This window comes from Takifugu rubripes, chromosome 22 (genome assembly GCF_901000725.2).
Source record: "Takifugu rubripes chromosome 22, fTakRub1.2, whole genome shotgun sequence".
Classification (NCBI taxonomy): domain Eukaryota; kingdom Metazoa; phylum Chordata; class Actinopteri; order Tetraodontiformes; family Tetraodontidae; genus Takifugu; species Takifugu rubripes.
This window is the reverse complement of record NC_042306.1, coordinates 7,865,521-7,882,989: the sequence shown is the minus strand read 5'-3', so window position 1 is coordinate 7,882,989 and position 17,469 is coordinate 7,865,521. Positions and strand designations below refer to the sequence as shown.

Sequence of the window (17,469 nt, the reverse complement as noted above, 5' to 3'; positions counted from 1 at the left end):
ATGGGATTTCTCCAGATCCTCGGGTTTGCTCTCCATTCACAATCGTGCACAGTGGAATGTTCTGAGGTTCTAAATTATGCGAATGATCTCTGATCTCTTTGTCATTTATCTGAATTTTTGTAAAAAGCACTCAAACCTCGTATTTTTTGGCGATAAAGAAGTACAACAGTGCATACAATTTAAATAACACAACGAGTACCCGTTTAAAATACTAAAATCAATTTTGGCTAAATAGGAAAACACGGAATGTGAATGAAATGTGCGTATATTTTACTCCTGTAAACAGAATCAGCTGATCAGCGTTTACAATTTTTATGAATATTTTCCGATATAGAATATTTACGTTTCAGAATCATAAATAACAGCTTTCAAAATCTCAATACAGTACAGTATAAATTCTTATTTACCATCTAACCCGTACAATGACAAAAAAACCCAACATTTATCAAGACTTTTAGCGTTATTTTAAATGTATCTGATGTCCGAACTTGTGTCCACGTGATCTGAAGTCGACTCTTGAGAGAGCGCTCATGGGAAATGTAGTGATTTTGCCTGTTCTGCTCCCAGAAGCTGACGTCAGTAGGACACTGGTCACATGTACGCGTGACCTGGTGGTGGTTCCCGACAGCTTCAGTATTCAGCAGCAGTAGCAAACACGCGGATCACGCGAATAGTCAAAGCTTTAGAATATGTAAAGGATACTCGATAATATACCAGCCCAACCTGAAAACTACAAATAGACAGAGAAATGAATAGAGGCCAAAGTACAGAAGATATCTGCTCATTTTGACTTGTGAAAAAGTAATGAACAGAACTGAGCACAGGGACAATGAAAATACAGTAGTGCATTTTTTTTAAGTTTTTTGTTTTTGTTAATTTAGGGGAAAGATCTAAAACGAACTGTTGAACTGAAGCTGCTCCTTAAAATCCTGGGTCTACAAACTATGAATGGATATTGTTGATCTATTTTTTTCATTTTAAAACCACCAGAAAGCTGATTCTGTATTTTAAGAAATGTCTTGAATTGATACTTTTGTAGAAAGGCTGTTGAAGGCCACATGACCCACACTCACAGAAATAACATACAAATGCAGGGTCTGTTTTCAAACTGTATTTTTCCATCTCCACACAACCATCAAAATTACATGTTTTAAAGTTTAGAATGTTTTATTATAGTTGTGATAATATTTTTATTTTTTCTTATTTTTTTAAGTTTTATTTTTTCCAAAGAACAAACACGGCAAAGAACGTCAAGAAGGAGGAGCAAGAGGGCCACATACAAGATAGATCAATCCAGAAGATAGATAGATGCTTCAGGTTCTGCTTAATTCTCCCCCGAGTCAACACACATACACCCACATACATACGACATTTTGCTTTTACAAAGAATAAGATCAATAACTGTCTGAATAGATTGAGAAAAAAAAACAGCCTGCAGAGCAAAAAGATACTTTACATGAACTGAAATATATGTATGCATGGTGTATGAATGCATATAGTGTGAGTGAGCATTGGGGGGCACACATCAGACCATACCCCTTCATTTGTCTGTATGTGTTGTTGTTGAGCTGGTTAGCAGATCCAAATTGGTGGGCTGAAGGTTTAATTTTAGCAGCTGTCCAGATCTGTCAGACAAGGGGCAGAGTTAAGGCAGACAGCCGATGTCGGGTAAACACAAGAATTTGGCATTTAATTAACAGGTATGGAGCCTACGCTGTCAGAGTAAAGATGAGTAATAAGGAAGCAGTAAAATGTGATCTTCACATCATCTGTTTACAAGTCAAAGCAAAACATACAAACAAAAAACATAAAAAAAAAAAAAAAAGCATTGATATATACCTGTCTCTGTAAATTTTAGTGGGAGTTTGTTCTTCACCAGCAGCTTTACGGGTCTTTGCGCGCGCACACACCCACCCCTAACCATCACCAAGCCATGGTTTCAACTGACTGAACTGATACTGACGCTTCTGAGGGACAGCACACGCTGGATGGTCATCTGGTCCTCTCAGTGTGGTAAAGTTTCCATGAGATGGCTCCTGTTGGGCTGGTGTGCAAAGGCCTTAATGCCTCCATCTTTTACCGATATCATTTAAAAACAAGGCCAGCAGGGCTCAGCGTGATGGCTGCATACTTCTGGCAATTAAATGACACCATCTAAAAGTAAAAGCCTCTCTTTCAGCCTCTGGTAAAGAAATAACTGCACCACAAAGACATGCCTTTTCTACAGATTGCATGAGAGCCATATATACACAGAAATGTGCCAGATAAATACAGATAACATAACACCTTGATTTCTAAGGGATTTTCCTCTTATTTTTCTTGTCTTGACTTCATAATGGCACCCACTGCTCATAATGTCCCTCTTTAACTGCTTTCTCCCCACAAAAAAATCCATCTTCATGCTTCAGTTTGGTACTTTATTCTCTCCCAATGTAAAACAGCTTTTCCCCCTACATTTTAATAAGCCAAGAGCAGGTTGTAGTGTTCCTTGAATGCAAATCAACAAAAGGACAGAGTCAGAAAAAACCAAAATAAAATGCCTGCAAGCACAAACCCATAGTTTTATGAGCAGAAAACAAGGGATGCATCATACAGCTTGGAATGACGAAGTGGAATTATCCAAATCATCCCTATACACACACAAGCACTGCACAAGTGAGGACATGTCCTGCCATCATTCTTTAGGAGCATGTAGAGATGTGTGTATAGACACAACAAGCTTTATTCCACAGGCATTTGTTTAAAAATGTGGACACGTCACTGGAACTGCAAGTCTACGTATTTGTAGGAGTGTGATGAAACCCGCAAAGGTCTCCTTAAGAAATACACCACTGGAGGAAAATGAGCTGTTTTTCTCTTTGCTAAAAGATTAAAATCTACTTATTTAACTGAAAACTGTATGTGACTTTGTTGCTTAAATCTGTAAGTGAATCTGACTGTTGTCCTTAGGCTGTAGAAAGTCAGGTTGGGTTGTGTGAAGTGGAATCTCAGGTAAGATTAGGAGATTTAGAAAAGACATGGTTGAAGAACACAGAGAGAGAGAGAGAGAGAAAATAAAAGAGAATGAGAAAATGAAAAAAATATTGAAAGCAGGAGTGGGGGAGAAAGAGAGGGAGAGGGAGGGAGAGAGAGAGAGAGAGTTTAACAAACTGTTAGTGGGCCTGGACAGTTCTGTAGAAACATAAAGAGAGGGATGAGAGGGCAGGGAGGAGCAGGAGGAGGTGTGGTGTGGGGCTTCAGCAGCAGCCTCCCCCAGCATGTTGGCCTCCTTGGCTCCCAGACAGTGTGGAATTGGTGGTAGGATGCTGGGGTCCAATTTTAATACCATTAGCCTGGATGACACCAAAAACACAAAGACAAAAAACATTAGCAAATTTGACCAATTACAGGAAACAAGCCAGCCAACTGTCCATGGACTGGCCCCTCTCCACCATCACTGACAAATGTTCAACTGTTTGCTTTATACATCATCACATTCATCTTAATTAGTCTTGTCGTGTTTTAAAAACATGTTAAAAAGTCCCAACATGAGCTGTAGGCAGCTAAAATTACTTAATCTCTTTGATGTCCACCAGTAGAAATGATGGTAGATGTTCTACTGTAGTTAACGTGTGGCTGCAACCACTCTGTGGTTGCAGCCACACCGACCTCAGCCTGCAAGGAGGTCACCATCTGACTGATGTCGCCATCGACGTCAAAAGGCTAGATTTTGTAGAACCATTGCTTAAGCAATGCAAATAAGTGGAGACTTGTGGGTAAAAAGATATCAGGGATTTTTTTTTTTTTTTTTTTTAAATCAGACTACAGGGTATTTTTAGAGCACCCATTTAAGCTAAAATGACCTCTGTGTGAAGAAATGGCCTGAAGGTGCTGCAGAGAATAAACAGACGGACGGCGATTAACGACGAACAACATCTCCTATTAGATCACACCATCAAGGAAGCAACAGGTGCTGCTGCCCTGCACAAAGGAAGCAGCAGCAGCAGCAGGAGAGGCACAAAGAGAAGCACTTCTGAAGCACTTTCATCTCTCTCTCTGTTTATATCCATCCCTCTCCCTCTCAGTCAAACTCCCCCTCCTACACTCAGTAGCAGCAGTGCCTCTGGGAAACCCGGCTCGCCTTTAAATCACATTTATTGAGCTAAGGCCATGTGTGAGTGTTTCCTCAAAGTGGCTGCCAACATTTCTAGTAGGGCTTCCCCTCCTCTCTCCATCAGCTGATGTGGTTTGGCGAGCTGGCCTGCCTTTCCTCCCGTCTTACTGTAACTAATAACAAAATGACTCCCTGGCTGGATAACTTCAGCCCAAGTCTGACGGCTGCTTGGCTCCCGAGTCTGACACACTCCTGAACTGGAGAGAGAATACACACACACGGTTCTGTTTAGGTTCTACAGCTGCTGCCTGGACTCTCAGACATGCTCACAGCATATGGTTCATGTACGTGGGCCAGGATGAGGCCGTATGCACGAACTCAGTTTAAATCACTCACAGGATCAACACAGCTGCATATTCTTAGAGCTCCACTTGTGCAGATAATAACTCCTTTCAACTCCTGTATCAACATCTTTGATCTATGCCAAAACTATTAACCAAACCAGTACATCAAAAAATCCAGGTTCTGAAGATGTCTGGTGTTAAAAGTTCTGACTCATGAAAACAATCCTAAAACTTTATCCGTTTGTGGGTCAAAAGGTTAAATAGATAAGAAGTATTAAAGTGGAAAATGAGGAATTTGGCCACATAAAAGAGGTGATTGAAAGGAGCACCGTGCTCCACTTACACATAAAACCATCTCAGGAATGTCCACAAGACAAGTAGTTGAACTTCATGGTGCGATCGATAATTTGAAGAGTCGTTTGATCTCGTCTGATCCAAACAGTTTCAACAACACCACAGTGTCGTCCAAAGGTCTGAATTAAGTGACAAATGAGAGCTGTGATTATGTTGCTACTAGTCCTGCTAGTGATGAAATCTGGTCTAGATTTGTTGCTGTTTAGCTCTTTAAACGTGCGCATTCTCTTTGCTCATGCACACACCCGGTTGGGGGTTAGGGTAGGGGTTATTGTTCCACCAGATTACAGTCAAAATTCAGACTAAAATGGTCGGATTCTGGAAAAAAAAACGTTCTGATGTGGAAGAATGGTTTATAGGCATGTCTAAGGTGTCCGTGCTCGCCTCAGTGGCATCACTGCCCCTCCCTTCCTGCCTGTTGGGCTATAGGCCGAAGCTCCAACAGACATACGTCATTTTCACATCCATCTGTGGCAGCAGCATGACTAACAGTCGCTGACAAGCGCATACTTGCTGACAAGCTCCGTCTCTTGACTTTCTGCCTGTACGATTGCCTGTCCACCGAGAAGATAACAATCTGGCTGACTGGATAGCAGGCTTACGGACTGGTTGGACAGGCAGCTTTCTGGCTGGCTGAGTGTTTGGTTTCCTGCCGAATGACTGAGACCTTGTGGGACGTGAGGAATTTATTAGTTGGCAAGATGCCAAAAGTGAGAGCTGGAACTGAAAAGTCAGAGAATTTTGTTTGGTCGGAGTCAAAGGAAGCCTACGACAGCCTGGTTTTTTCCCCTTAGGTCTTCAAGTGGAGAGGGAGAAGGACAAAGCACACATTACTGGAGAAGAGGAGAGAAACACAGAAGGGAGTCTGTCTCACCTCATTGTTGATATCAAACACTCCCTCCTGGATCTTCTCATAGATCTCCTTGGCTGTGTTGATGAATGCCTGTGATAAACAGGAAGTGGAGTTCAGTCAAACAGGCATGTCAAACTGTGCAAATGTCACTGTGACAGTGAAAGAAATTGATACCAGTCTCAGAAGCACCACTGATTTTAACTGACCGTTCCTGCCATAAGAGTTGATAGTTTGGGAAATGACAGAGATTAATCAGTGATTGAGCAATTACTGCTCAATGTCACTGATTCTTGCTCAAGGTAGGGCTGAAAGTGGGAAACTATCTTGTGCATATTTTCTATAGGTGTGTCCAGAGCAAGAGATTCCACTTTTAAGAGTTGGCTGTTGAACACTGGCAATATCAAACACACGCCCTGGAGACAAACAAAAACCAAACACAAGTGCAGAAACAGGTGTGTGTTCATTTGTTTTCCAGCCACAAAATGACACCACCAATATTTAACTACAGCTACAATTAAAATGACAGATGGGAACAAATTAACCTGTACTAAATTAACTACCGGTAAATGGAATTTAGGGACAGGAGCTCTGTGGAAGGAGAGAAGGCTCAGTTTAGCTTATTTTAGCATGAATACTGGGTACAGATTGAGGAAAGTGGTGTCTAACGAGTGGAGAAAGTGGCTGATTTTTTCTCTGACCTGTATATCAATGTGATACCTCACAATTTCCTTTAAAGTGCCCTAACCAAAACATGTACATTTTACAAATTAAAACCATACATTAAGTAGATTGAACCCATTTTCTCAACAATTGCTCACAACCAACAACTGTGACAGCCTAAAGTTCAAATCCACAATAGGTGATTTTTGAATTGCCAGAGCTTGTGGTTCAAACTGAAGATGTAAGATTGTCCCCCACGCACGCACACATACACACACACAAAAAAAACTCGGTCAAGAGGGAAAAAAAAAAGCCCCTTTAAGTGGATACGTTCTGAGCTGAAAATAAGTCTTGAACTTCTATGTGACACTCAATCCAAAATAGACCAGGGAGCCCAAGGGTCCTGTTCTTTTTCATTTCCTCAACATCAATCCATCCTTCTTCTCACCCTATTGCTCCTATTCTGGGATCTACTTAAGTTCAAGAAAAGATACAGTAAATAAGGGAAGATAATGAAGAGAAATTAGCAAAGATGATAAAAGAGGAGGACTATAGGGGAGAAGGAGAGGATTAGAAGAGATGAAGCATTCAGAATTCTCTCTCCGAGGACCATCCCATCAACCTTGTGTCCACCCACAGACCCTGACAACAAATGCAGCACAGCGATTGGCTGCTGGATGTCGCTGAGGGGAGGCAGCATCGAGGTTATGAATATGTATGAACTATAAATGGTTGATATAGTGCTGAAGAGAGGCGATGATAGAGGAGAGAGGGGGAGGAGGACAGTAAGTGAGGGAGGAGGGGAGGCAAAAATGAATGGACAGGAAGGGCAGTATGGGGGAAGAACTGGGAAGTGGGAGTGATGGGGAGGTAAAGAGCAAATGATGGACGTCAAGGGATGAAGAGGAATGGAGTGAGGAGAGATGAAGGCGAGGGAGGGTAGGAGTGGTATCAGGAGGATTCAGAGGACACTAATGAGACAAATTAATCATACCACACACACCCCTTCCACCACAGCTTGAATCCAGTGGTGTGTCTGTGTGTGTGTGCGCCCGCGCATGCGCTTGTGTTATGTAGACCAGGAGAGAGAGAGGCCAAAAAAAAAAAATCAATGTAAACAAACACTGTGCAGTGGGCCTGGCTGCCACGCTGCGCAGCGTAGGATGGGATTATTTATGTGATTGGATAAGTGAGGAAGGGCTCCCCAAGGGCCCAGCCAAGCATTCATTACTCTCAACAGTAGCAGGGGTGTGTCTGTGCAGGGGTGGAGCTGTGAGAACACAGCGCTAACTGTATTTTCATGATGCTAATGTGAAGCGGCCCCGGCCACAACAGCGCACAAAGTGCATATGCCCACGGGGGGCCGCCTGATGTCCAGGTGAGACACAAGCCTATGGCACGCACCATTCTCCGGGCATGCGCACATTCTAAAAATACAAATTCTTTGCTTTGAGATCCAAGGATTTGGAAGTATTATGGCAGGAAAGATCAGAAAGACACGTTAACGGCATTGTATAAATATATCATTGATAGAGAGCTAAAAGCACTCACTGAAGGCAAATACAATGGAAATGCCATGTGACTCAGAAAGACATAGTAGCATTCTTGAATCACCATCAGAGCTGTGTGATATTACCTCTTCAACATTCGAGGCAGTCTTGGCTGAGGTCTCCATGAATATGAGACCATGTTCTCTGGCAAATGCTTCTCCTTCCTCTTTCTTCACCTCTCTCCTGGACTCCAGGTCACTACAACAGCACAAAAAGAAGTTATAGTACTCAGAGAAACTTCATTTTACCATCAGTGACACAAATGGAATTCCAACAGGTTTGTCGTGTTTAAGTAAAGTAAGATTATACAAGTTACTTTTGAAGAACAGGTAGTATTTCCCTTACATAAGCCCATTATGTAACCTCAGCCTGCATGAGGACTGCTGTCAATAAGCTTCTGAGGTTTGTCAACTTCCTCATTTAAGAGCAAAATCTTCTATCTTACACAATCCATTATTATGCAACTAATAAAGAGCCTGACAACTGTGTAGAGCTAAAACAGGTTTGTCTGAGTCTCTTAAATTAGAGTCAATTGTGCTTTAATTAGGTGCAATAGAGGACAGAAGTGGCCACCTGCTCAAAGGTCTTACCTCTTGTTGCCAATAAGCATGATAACCATGTTGGAGTTGGAATGTTGGCGGGCGTCCTCTAACCAGGTCGTCAGGTGATTGAAAGTGTCCCTTCTGTCAAGACAAAAAATAAAATAAATCCTCCCTGCAAGATGTTTTGTAACACAAAGTTGACACACGGTAAAATAAGATCAGTGCCGTAATGTTACTGGACAATTCTTTTAATGTCTCCCGTTAGTCATTTGCGTGCAACAGGCTTTGCTTCATTGATTCTAATTAATTTTAATTCTAAAATGTGGATGAGTGCCATGTCTTTATTGTGACAAAACTGTGCCTTCGTGCTTTACTTGGGATTTTTAAAATGGCACAATTTCAACAAGCATTTTCACTAAACATCTATTTCAGGAGAGTGAAAGCGAGGCATATTTGCTATATTTTGGGATACGAGGTCTTTGTGGCAGAGAAAAAAACATCACAAAACATATAGAAATATCACACATGATCAGTTCGAGTAGTTCTGATACAGCTGCCTCCACAAAAAAGCTGGGAACAATCAGGAGTAAATTCCAATCAAGTGCTCCAGTCGCTGCTTGTTGGTAGAGCACTCACCTACCTGTGGTGGTGGGACTTATATTTATATAACATGAACAAAAACACTGAACAAATTAAATACCAGGAATTCAAAGTACTCTACATGTACTCAAGTTACTCAAATGTCTTGAACTCATTTGGGCATTATTTGGCGTCAACTATTGTGCTTCCTGTCAGTAAATAGAAGCAATAATTCTGTAACTGTAATATCTCCCATAAACAATCATGAATTACTTAATAACTAACATAAGATCATTTAAAAGATCATTTGTGATACAGTTTCCAGTTACATTTGTGATAGTGAACAGAAATTAAAGGATATCGCGACAGTGTTTGGACCTCTGGGAAACACACACACTGACCTTGTGATGTCATAGACTAGCAGTGCTCCTGCTGCTCCTCTGTAATAAGACCTGGTGATGGAGCGGAAGGACTCCTGACCAGCCTATAGAAACATACAGATGAATTACTTGAATAGAAATGTAACAGCTGACAATGACCCATATGATTCTCAATAAATCCCAAATCTCTGAACCAGACTCATGGTTTTCTCTCAGACAGGAACAAAATACAGAACCACATGGTTATGGAATCTTTTTAACATCTACTCTGAATTTAGCTAACATGTAGAAAACCTTAACATTGGCCTCATTTTTGAAAATGTCATCACTGCGAGTCTGGTTCTTATTCCCATGTGTCCACTGAATCTTCTCCTCTTTCCTTCCCTCCCTACAGCCTCTGTGTTGATCTATTCATCATTTGTTTCTGTCCAGTGTACAGTAACAATGCTGTCTGTGTTTGGTCCCAGCCATAGAGGAAAACAAAATGACACTATGCTAGCAGCTGCAGCACTGACCTCATCTCACAGCCTGGTCACCTAAAGAATCACTCCCAGAGAAGCAGCCAGCCAATTTGCCAACCAGGAACGCAGTGAAACATTTGGTTAATGAAACCAAGTCAAAGTGGTTCACACTGATAAAACTAGTTGGTGAAGCAAACTGTAGATATATGGCCTCTAGAACAATTGGTCATAAAGGGTGCAGTCAAGCAGTCAGTAATGCTATTAGCGAATAAATGATAAATAAGGGAGAGACAGAGGGAACACTGTGTCTGTCGGCCATCTGGCCTCCACAGCCAAGCACACACATTTATTCATATGGCATGTGTGGCCTGCAGGGTGATCCCACCGGGTCATTTATGATTCTGATATTCCTTAACCCTGCAGGCTTTTTCTGGCGACCATCTGATCTATGCAGCACCTATAGGATGAGAGTCCAGGTGAAGACGACGGGGCTGCTGGAAAAATGGGCTGTTTCAGAGTTCTGCGTGTCAATGACACTGGGGGCTTTTTTTTTTCCTGCGTCTTTTAAAAAAAAATGGAACAACATCTCCCTCTGGTGGTCAAATGTGTAAACGCGTGTACAAAAAACCGCTTCCGGTTTGTCTCAAAGAATATGCAGATATATTACCGTATCCCAGATCTGCAGTTTGATTTGTTTGCCATCTATAGTGATCATTCTTGCTCCAAACTCCACACCTATGATCAAAGACATGCTAGAATTACAATGCTATCATTCCAAAATTTATAGAACACACAAAAAATTAATATTCCAGAGAATTTGACTTGAAATATAACATCAGACAACTCCTCTCCTCTGAGCACATGCTTGAGCTGATTTTGTTCATTAGGTACGCCTAATATAAGTAAGGTTGAAGAGGTTTTAAACATTTCCGTGTACAGTGAAACCATGTTTTTGTGGAATATGCATGTTTCCTCTTACCAATAGTGAGATCGTGAACTGGCTGAAACCTCTTGTCTGTGAACTGTAGTAATAGACATGATTTGCCCACACCTGGAAAAGAAACACACATTCACCATCATTAACGAAGGATTGATTCATATTATAAAAGTGAAAAATAAATTGACATCGTCAATAAATGAGAATATCATGCAAAAGTGGAAATCGGGGTTTTCATCAGCTGTGAGCCTAAATTATCAGCTTTCCAAGAAAGAAAGACTTGAAATTCGTCTGCGTGTCATAAATCTATAGGAGTCATTTCAACTGTGGGCAGGAAGGCTGCGTTATGTTCAGACCAGAAGTTTTATCAGGCAGAACTAACATTTGGTGTCGGAGCGCCTCAAACATATTTCAGTGACGTACAAACAAATCCAATGAACAATGTGATTTCTAACTGCATCAGAAATGCAGCGGGGACGGAGAATGGACAAGTATCTCACTGGTGCCAAAAGACAGAAAGGTTAGCCAATGGGAACGATGATTCACCGCCAAAATCCAAGGCGAAAAATAAAACCACAATGACGTGTATCTCAGCCTCTGATCCAGTCAGCGTGGTAGGAGATGAGGAACAATCTGCATGTGTGCTATGTAGCAAAACTCTGGAAGGTGACAGCGTGAAACCAAATAACACCGAGGGACTATTTGCTGCAGTTACAGTTGCAGGACTTGGAGGTTTTTAACAAAATGCCATGAGAACTGTAAGGTTGTTCCTTCAGAAGGGGGCTCATGAAGACAGCATAAGATCTGTGATCATTAAAAACCTGTTCCTGCTAAAAGCTCTAAATGATACAACACGTGCAACATTAATCGTCGGGCTGGAAAATCAATTCCACCGAGTGCCATTAATTGCTAAAATGTGTTGATGACGGGCTTAATAATGAAGGTCTATATTTCTACAATGATTCTTGGCTAAACTAATGACTCAGATCTCACTAACCCCTTCACCTTCCAGACCCCACCAACTCATATGGGGAAAACTACCCTGGACAGCAGCTCCCAGGAGACAATCCAACAACAGGCATAAAACCGGTGCAAACCTGTCATTTCTGTTTTATTATGGGTCCGAAAAATAAACACCCCTTCTGGTGCAATATAAGACATAGCCACTAGGTGGCAGGTATAGAAGAGAGGCCTGAAAACAGTAAAATAACCATGTAGGATGTAATTAATCATAACATGTCACAATATACCACAATACTAATATATCATAACATGGGTGAAAACATTTAAAAAATGCAGGAGGTGGGGGTGGGAAGAGAAAAAAAACACTGTTGTTAACCAAAGATAATTTAAGGAGAAGACAGTGAGGGCCATGTCTTCTGACTCCATGGTTTCCAGGGGTTACCATTGGCAAGTTGCATTGTTGCTTGGCAGAAATCGGAGCGAGGGAAGGATGATCAGGAATCCAGATATAATTCCCGCACAACAGAAATAAAGGGAACCCAGAAATCGCATAACCAAATTTTAGTTAATGAAATATTCCATTAGAAATCCTGCAGACCGGGAGCCCAAATGATAAATCCACTGAGTGCTGGATTTAGAATCCTCCTCATAATTAAAAGGGGATAAATGAGATGATGAGCTGTTCCTACGGCTCAGAAGAAAACTCATAATATGGCTCCGTATCATTTATAGCAGGAATGTCCAAACCCAGTCCTCGAGGGCCACAATCCAGCCGGGTTTTCTGTCCTACCAGGCTGAAAATGCATTCAGTGGGATCGAAAACCCGGCTGGATTGTGGCCCTCGAGGACTGGGTTTGGACAGGCCTGATTTATAGCCTCAATGGGCCTGTTTGCCCCCCTGATACCCACATGGAGGTCTGTTAGGCCCTCAAAGCGACGCTTCCCAAAAGGACGTAGCAACAAGGTCTCCAACCCCCTTTCACGTGCGCGCTCAGAGTAGATCTGTTCTGTGTTCGGTAGCGAACGTGCTGCATAGAGCCAGGCTGAAAGGACAGGCCTCAGGTGCCCGTCCTCTTCCTCCTTGCACAAAGGCAGTTCTGCTGGGATGTCTCGCTTGACCAACCTGCTCCACCTCTTCTGGTGTACTGACCCGGCTACCTCCATCCTGCTCCTGACACTGTCCTGGTAGACACAACTCACCTTCTTAACATGGCCAATGGGTGTGACATCCCACAGGAGCAACATATAAAACTAGTGAAGAATCTGCTGGACAGGAGAGAGAAGTATCTGCAACAATCACCTGCGATGGGATGTCTTGCCAACTGTCTCTCCCGTCCACCAAAATATTTTAGCAAATTATGGGACAAACTGAAAGTAGGACCAGTCTGAATAGCACTGAGACAAACTCTCATAGAAGTTTGAGCGGTCTGTTATGCAGCCGTGGTCAATACGCATTTCAAAATTTCTATTAACGAGGATCATTTATGAAAAGAATTTATTACCGATGCCAGCCTTCTTAGCGAATGTTCTTATTATCATTTAAATAAGCACATGAAACATGCAGTTTAATATTAAATTACCATCATATCTGAAAATAAAGCTGTCTGGAGTGAGTGCTTATGTTTAAAATACGTTTTAGATCAAGATGGGCATCACTTTAACACGTGTCATATTCAAGAGGTTTCAGTTATATTTGTAGAGTTGTCTGTTAAAACAAAGCTTTTTCTAAGCACTCCTGGAACTTTCTGTGACAACAGGAATCTCCTCAAACACAAAATGCTGGACTGGCCCCTCAAAGTCCAGACCCCAACCCCATCCAGCAAATTTAAATAATTAAAGTGGCCAAATCTGTTGTGCATTCAGAGGGACGCCTTTGGCTTTGGACAACTTTAGTGTTGAAGTTTTGAAGACAAATGCTGCAGAGATGGGCTGTTGTAACGGCTGCGGAAGGTGGAGGAACCCAATATTCAGGTTCAGAGAGGATAAAAACAGGAACACTCACTTCAGATGATATTTGTGTACCCTGTCCCTCACCTGAAGGCAGCAGTCCTGTTCCAGTCAGCATTTTTTTAGGGCATTTATTTAAAATTTTCATCATTTGCATTATTTTAGTTCAGTCTCAGAAAAAGGTAGATTATGTAGCATAATAAACAGCAGCGTTAAGTGTGTGTCGATAGACGCACACAGTCACATTTTAGGGTCAGACCTGGAATAACTTGGATAGTGAAAGATTTGGTTTTAAGATTTTGCTCCTATAAACATTTATGATGCTGACATTGACAATAATACTCGTTCCTCTTCTTGAATTTTCTACGTATTGTGAGGTTCTTCTTCATTTGGCAGTTATTCACTTCATTCTTCAGTGGTCTTCCTGGACTTGAAGTGTTGTTGTTCTTGAAAGTGTTTTCTTTGAAACGAGGCACTAAACAGTTGCTTTTCTCACTCCTAGAGATTTTAGTATCTCTTCCACTTAGTTACTATAAACTTACTGGTTAAAGGGCATCACACATATAAAATCAAACCACGTGGAGAGAACGCTACAAGTGTGAAATGATCATTTTGACTTCATTTAAACTAAAAATACGGATCTATGTGTGATGAGTAAACCCAGCTCGTCCAGCTCACTTCATCTCTCCTTGCATCAAGTAAACAACAGCAACCTGTTTCACAACCAGCCTGGCGTAACCCCAGTAAAGTTACTGGTGCTGCCACTAACAGTTTTACATTTACACCTTTCCACCGAAACATTACAAATGCTTTACAGCCCTTTTCCTAACCTTGATTTACCTTTTCCTAACCTTGATTTCTATACCTCCAAATAGCATTTTTAAAAAGAGAGACTGGATTGTGGTAATTGTAGTTTTTTGTTTTCTGGTAACCAATGTTCTCTATCTGGGAGTCATTGTGTTTTAACAGTTAATACAGTTACAGTCTGTGGGGCTGATTACTCTCTGGAACATCATTTTAACACCTCGGTGGTGCAAAAGCACCTGCTACCGCACAGCAGCGGCTAACAGGAGGCCCCTCATCCGGACAGACGTTTGGCAGTAAACAGGAAAATAATCACAGGTCCAGATGACAGAAATAACTATGAACGCGTGAAACTCAAAGCACAAATAGAGGCAACTCAAACATTTGCAGGAAACAATAAATAAGAACTCCTCTGCGCCATTTTAGAACATATTAATGGAAACATCCCGACGCTGTGGCCTTTTTCTTTTTTTAAAGAAACCTGCAAAACTGTTTATCAAATGCATTGGTAGTAATAACGGGTGTACATTAGGACTTTATGATTATTGGACTAAAAAGCCACGAAGTGATACTTTCTCTTGGTAACTGCTGTTTTTCCGCTAACAATTTCAAAAAGCTAATGCTAGGTTATGTAGCAGGCTGTAGCTAACACCCCCACCCTCGACGCAAACGGACATAAGGCCTTTAATCTATCCACTTGATGTCAACATGTCATTGGTCAAAGTTATCAGAACTTTCGTTTGCTGCCCCTAATTCACATTCGTGTCACTGACAGTACGGTTTTAATGATGTCTGGACATGTTAAGGATGTAGAATGGGAGCTGTCATCCCACCTCTTGAGTCTAGGGTTTTACCACGTCATTGGACTATCCAACACTGCGGAAATACAGTTGCTAGCTAAGTGCTAACAGTGAGGTAAAAGCTAGCAGAAGCTTACCCGTGTCTCCGATGATGATGTATTTGAAGAGGTACGCGTACGCCATGGCTCTTGATGTGTGCAATAATACCTTGCAACCGTTACAAGTTTTTTAGATTAACCGTGAGTTGCGAGGATAGAGCTAGATAACAGCTCGTTAGCCCGTTTTTTCGCTTTCGGTGCCGAAGAAGGAACAATAAACAGCCCGAGTCTGAGCCTGACGTCACACGGTCCGCCCTCGCCACGCTACACGGTGATATCTTCACGGTCCCCTCGGAAACTTTTACGCCTTCGAGAGTACCTACATCAGCAGGGGTTTTTTGTTTGGTTGGTTGGTTATTTTTAAGGTTCATGGATTCAACTAGAGGGAGAAAATTTACTGTCAGAGTCGTCATTTGTGTTTTCGTTTGTATTTATCGCACATAATATCGCGTTTATATTTATTGGCAATCATTTGCATCACTGATGTAACCAGAAACGGAGTGATACAAAGTAGCCCATTTTAAACTAGATTTAATATGCGTATGTTCATTAAAAAATAACTATAATATATAACAATATATTTTACAGTCTCTCATTCCCAGAAACAGAGCAATATACCCATCTCGGGGGTTATAGGAAGAAAACAGTAACAGGGAGAAACATATAAAATGGGACATTTAAAGGAGGGAGCCAACTAACCCACTGAACTGTCATAATAATGATATTTTTTTGACATAATCTAATCTCCCTTCTCCTTATCCCCACTCTCCCGCTTTATCCCTCTTTATATTATCGCAATGATTCCCTAACTTCATGAAAAAAATGTCCTTCAGCTCTTATCAGTAAAACTGATGAGGATAAAACTGACAAATCTGGAGCATTTTCTAATCTTCTCAGCGTTTCCTCAGTGGAATATCCGTAAGTGACTAAAAGCTGTTGATGGTTGATTTTTGTTATCGCTAGTTGTCATGGTTACAGTAGCCATTTCTTGTTTTGATCATGTAGCTTTTCAGTTGAATAATCTCTTTTTTTTTATCCACACATGGTTATAAGTTGACATGGAGCCAGTTCGTACTATTAATGCTCATTGGAGAAATGATCCTAATCTTAAAAGAAAAAATTACTAAAAATATTAACTCACCTGCAGGCATGATCGGAGTGTCCAATTCTGTCCAAAAACATTGTTGGCCCTTGGCCAATCACTTCAATATCATCAATATAACCAGTTCTGTCCAGTAAATATCCATTCATCTTTAATCTAACCAGTCCATAAATATCAGATTTCTTTTGACTACTGTAGCTCCAGAAAACAACACTAGATGGAAGCAAAGATAAGCTCTGTTAATGAGAGAAAGATAGAGAAATTGGAAGGATGTTATGAATGCTGCAGACTGCAGCTGTCTTGCTTTTATAAACTGCAGTCAAAACAGTTGAGTTCATTTTTCAGATTGAGAGGAGGAGAAAAAGAGATTTCTTCTAATATTCCTGACCGATAGCGCCCCCCCCCCCCCCCCCACCCCCACACACACACACACGATATAGTTTTGCTATTCATATACTGACCACTAGATGCTGCAAATACTCTTAATATTAACATTGTAAACCCTTGCATCCGGGGGTATGAGTATACCATCAAGCCTCGAGTTACAAGGAAGAAAGACACTATTTTTATCTGTACGTCATTTTCTTGACAGCTTTATCCCTTTCGGGTTCACGACAAGGGTGCACATATGGGTGAAGGCAGCATCCACTGTCAGATGAGTTGCCAGTTCATCGTGGGGCCAGTGCTCAGAAGGTGTTCTGGCACCTTAACCCACTACCAGAACAACCTTCATGTGTTCCACACTGGGGCTTGAACTGAGAACCCTCCTATACTACTACTACTACTACTACTACTACTACTACTACTACTACTACTACCACTACTACTCGGAGCAATGATAACTGTTTTGTTATGATGTTATCTTTTAAAATTAAATTCTTATTAAAATTCACATTACTACATTATTTGACTTGAAGTGTATGATTATCCAACAACCTAATTCTTTTGTATAGTTCTTGCAGGCATTCCCTCCCATCAGAGACCTTAATTCAAGTCCTGCTT

At 41.3% G+C, this 17,469-nt stretch overlaps 1 protein-coding gene across 1 annotated transcript; it reads right to left on the bottom strand.

The window, feature by feature from the left end:
• Positions 1-1,096: 1,096 nt before the first annotated feature.
• Positions 1,097-15,634, bottom strand: rab2a (RAB2A, member RAS oncogene family). Its single transcript, XM_003978461.3, has 8 exons — positions 15,405-15,634; positions 10,796-10,867; positions 10,484-10,551; positions 9,377-9,459; positions 8,445-8,537; positions 7,941-8,052; positions 5,666-5,734; positions 1,097-3,332 (listed from the first exon to the last, which is right to left on the bottom strand). The coding sequence occupies exons 1-8, from the start codon at positions 15,448-15,450 to the stop codon at positions 3,237-3,239; spliced, it is 639 nt and encodes a 212-aa protein (XP_003978510.1). The 5' UTR covers positions 15,451-15,634; the 3' UTR covers positions 1,097-3,236.
• Positions 15,635-17,469: the final 1,835 nt, after the last annotated feature.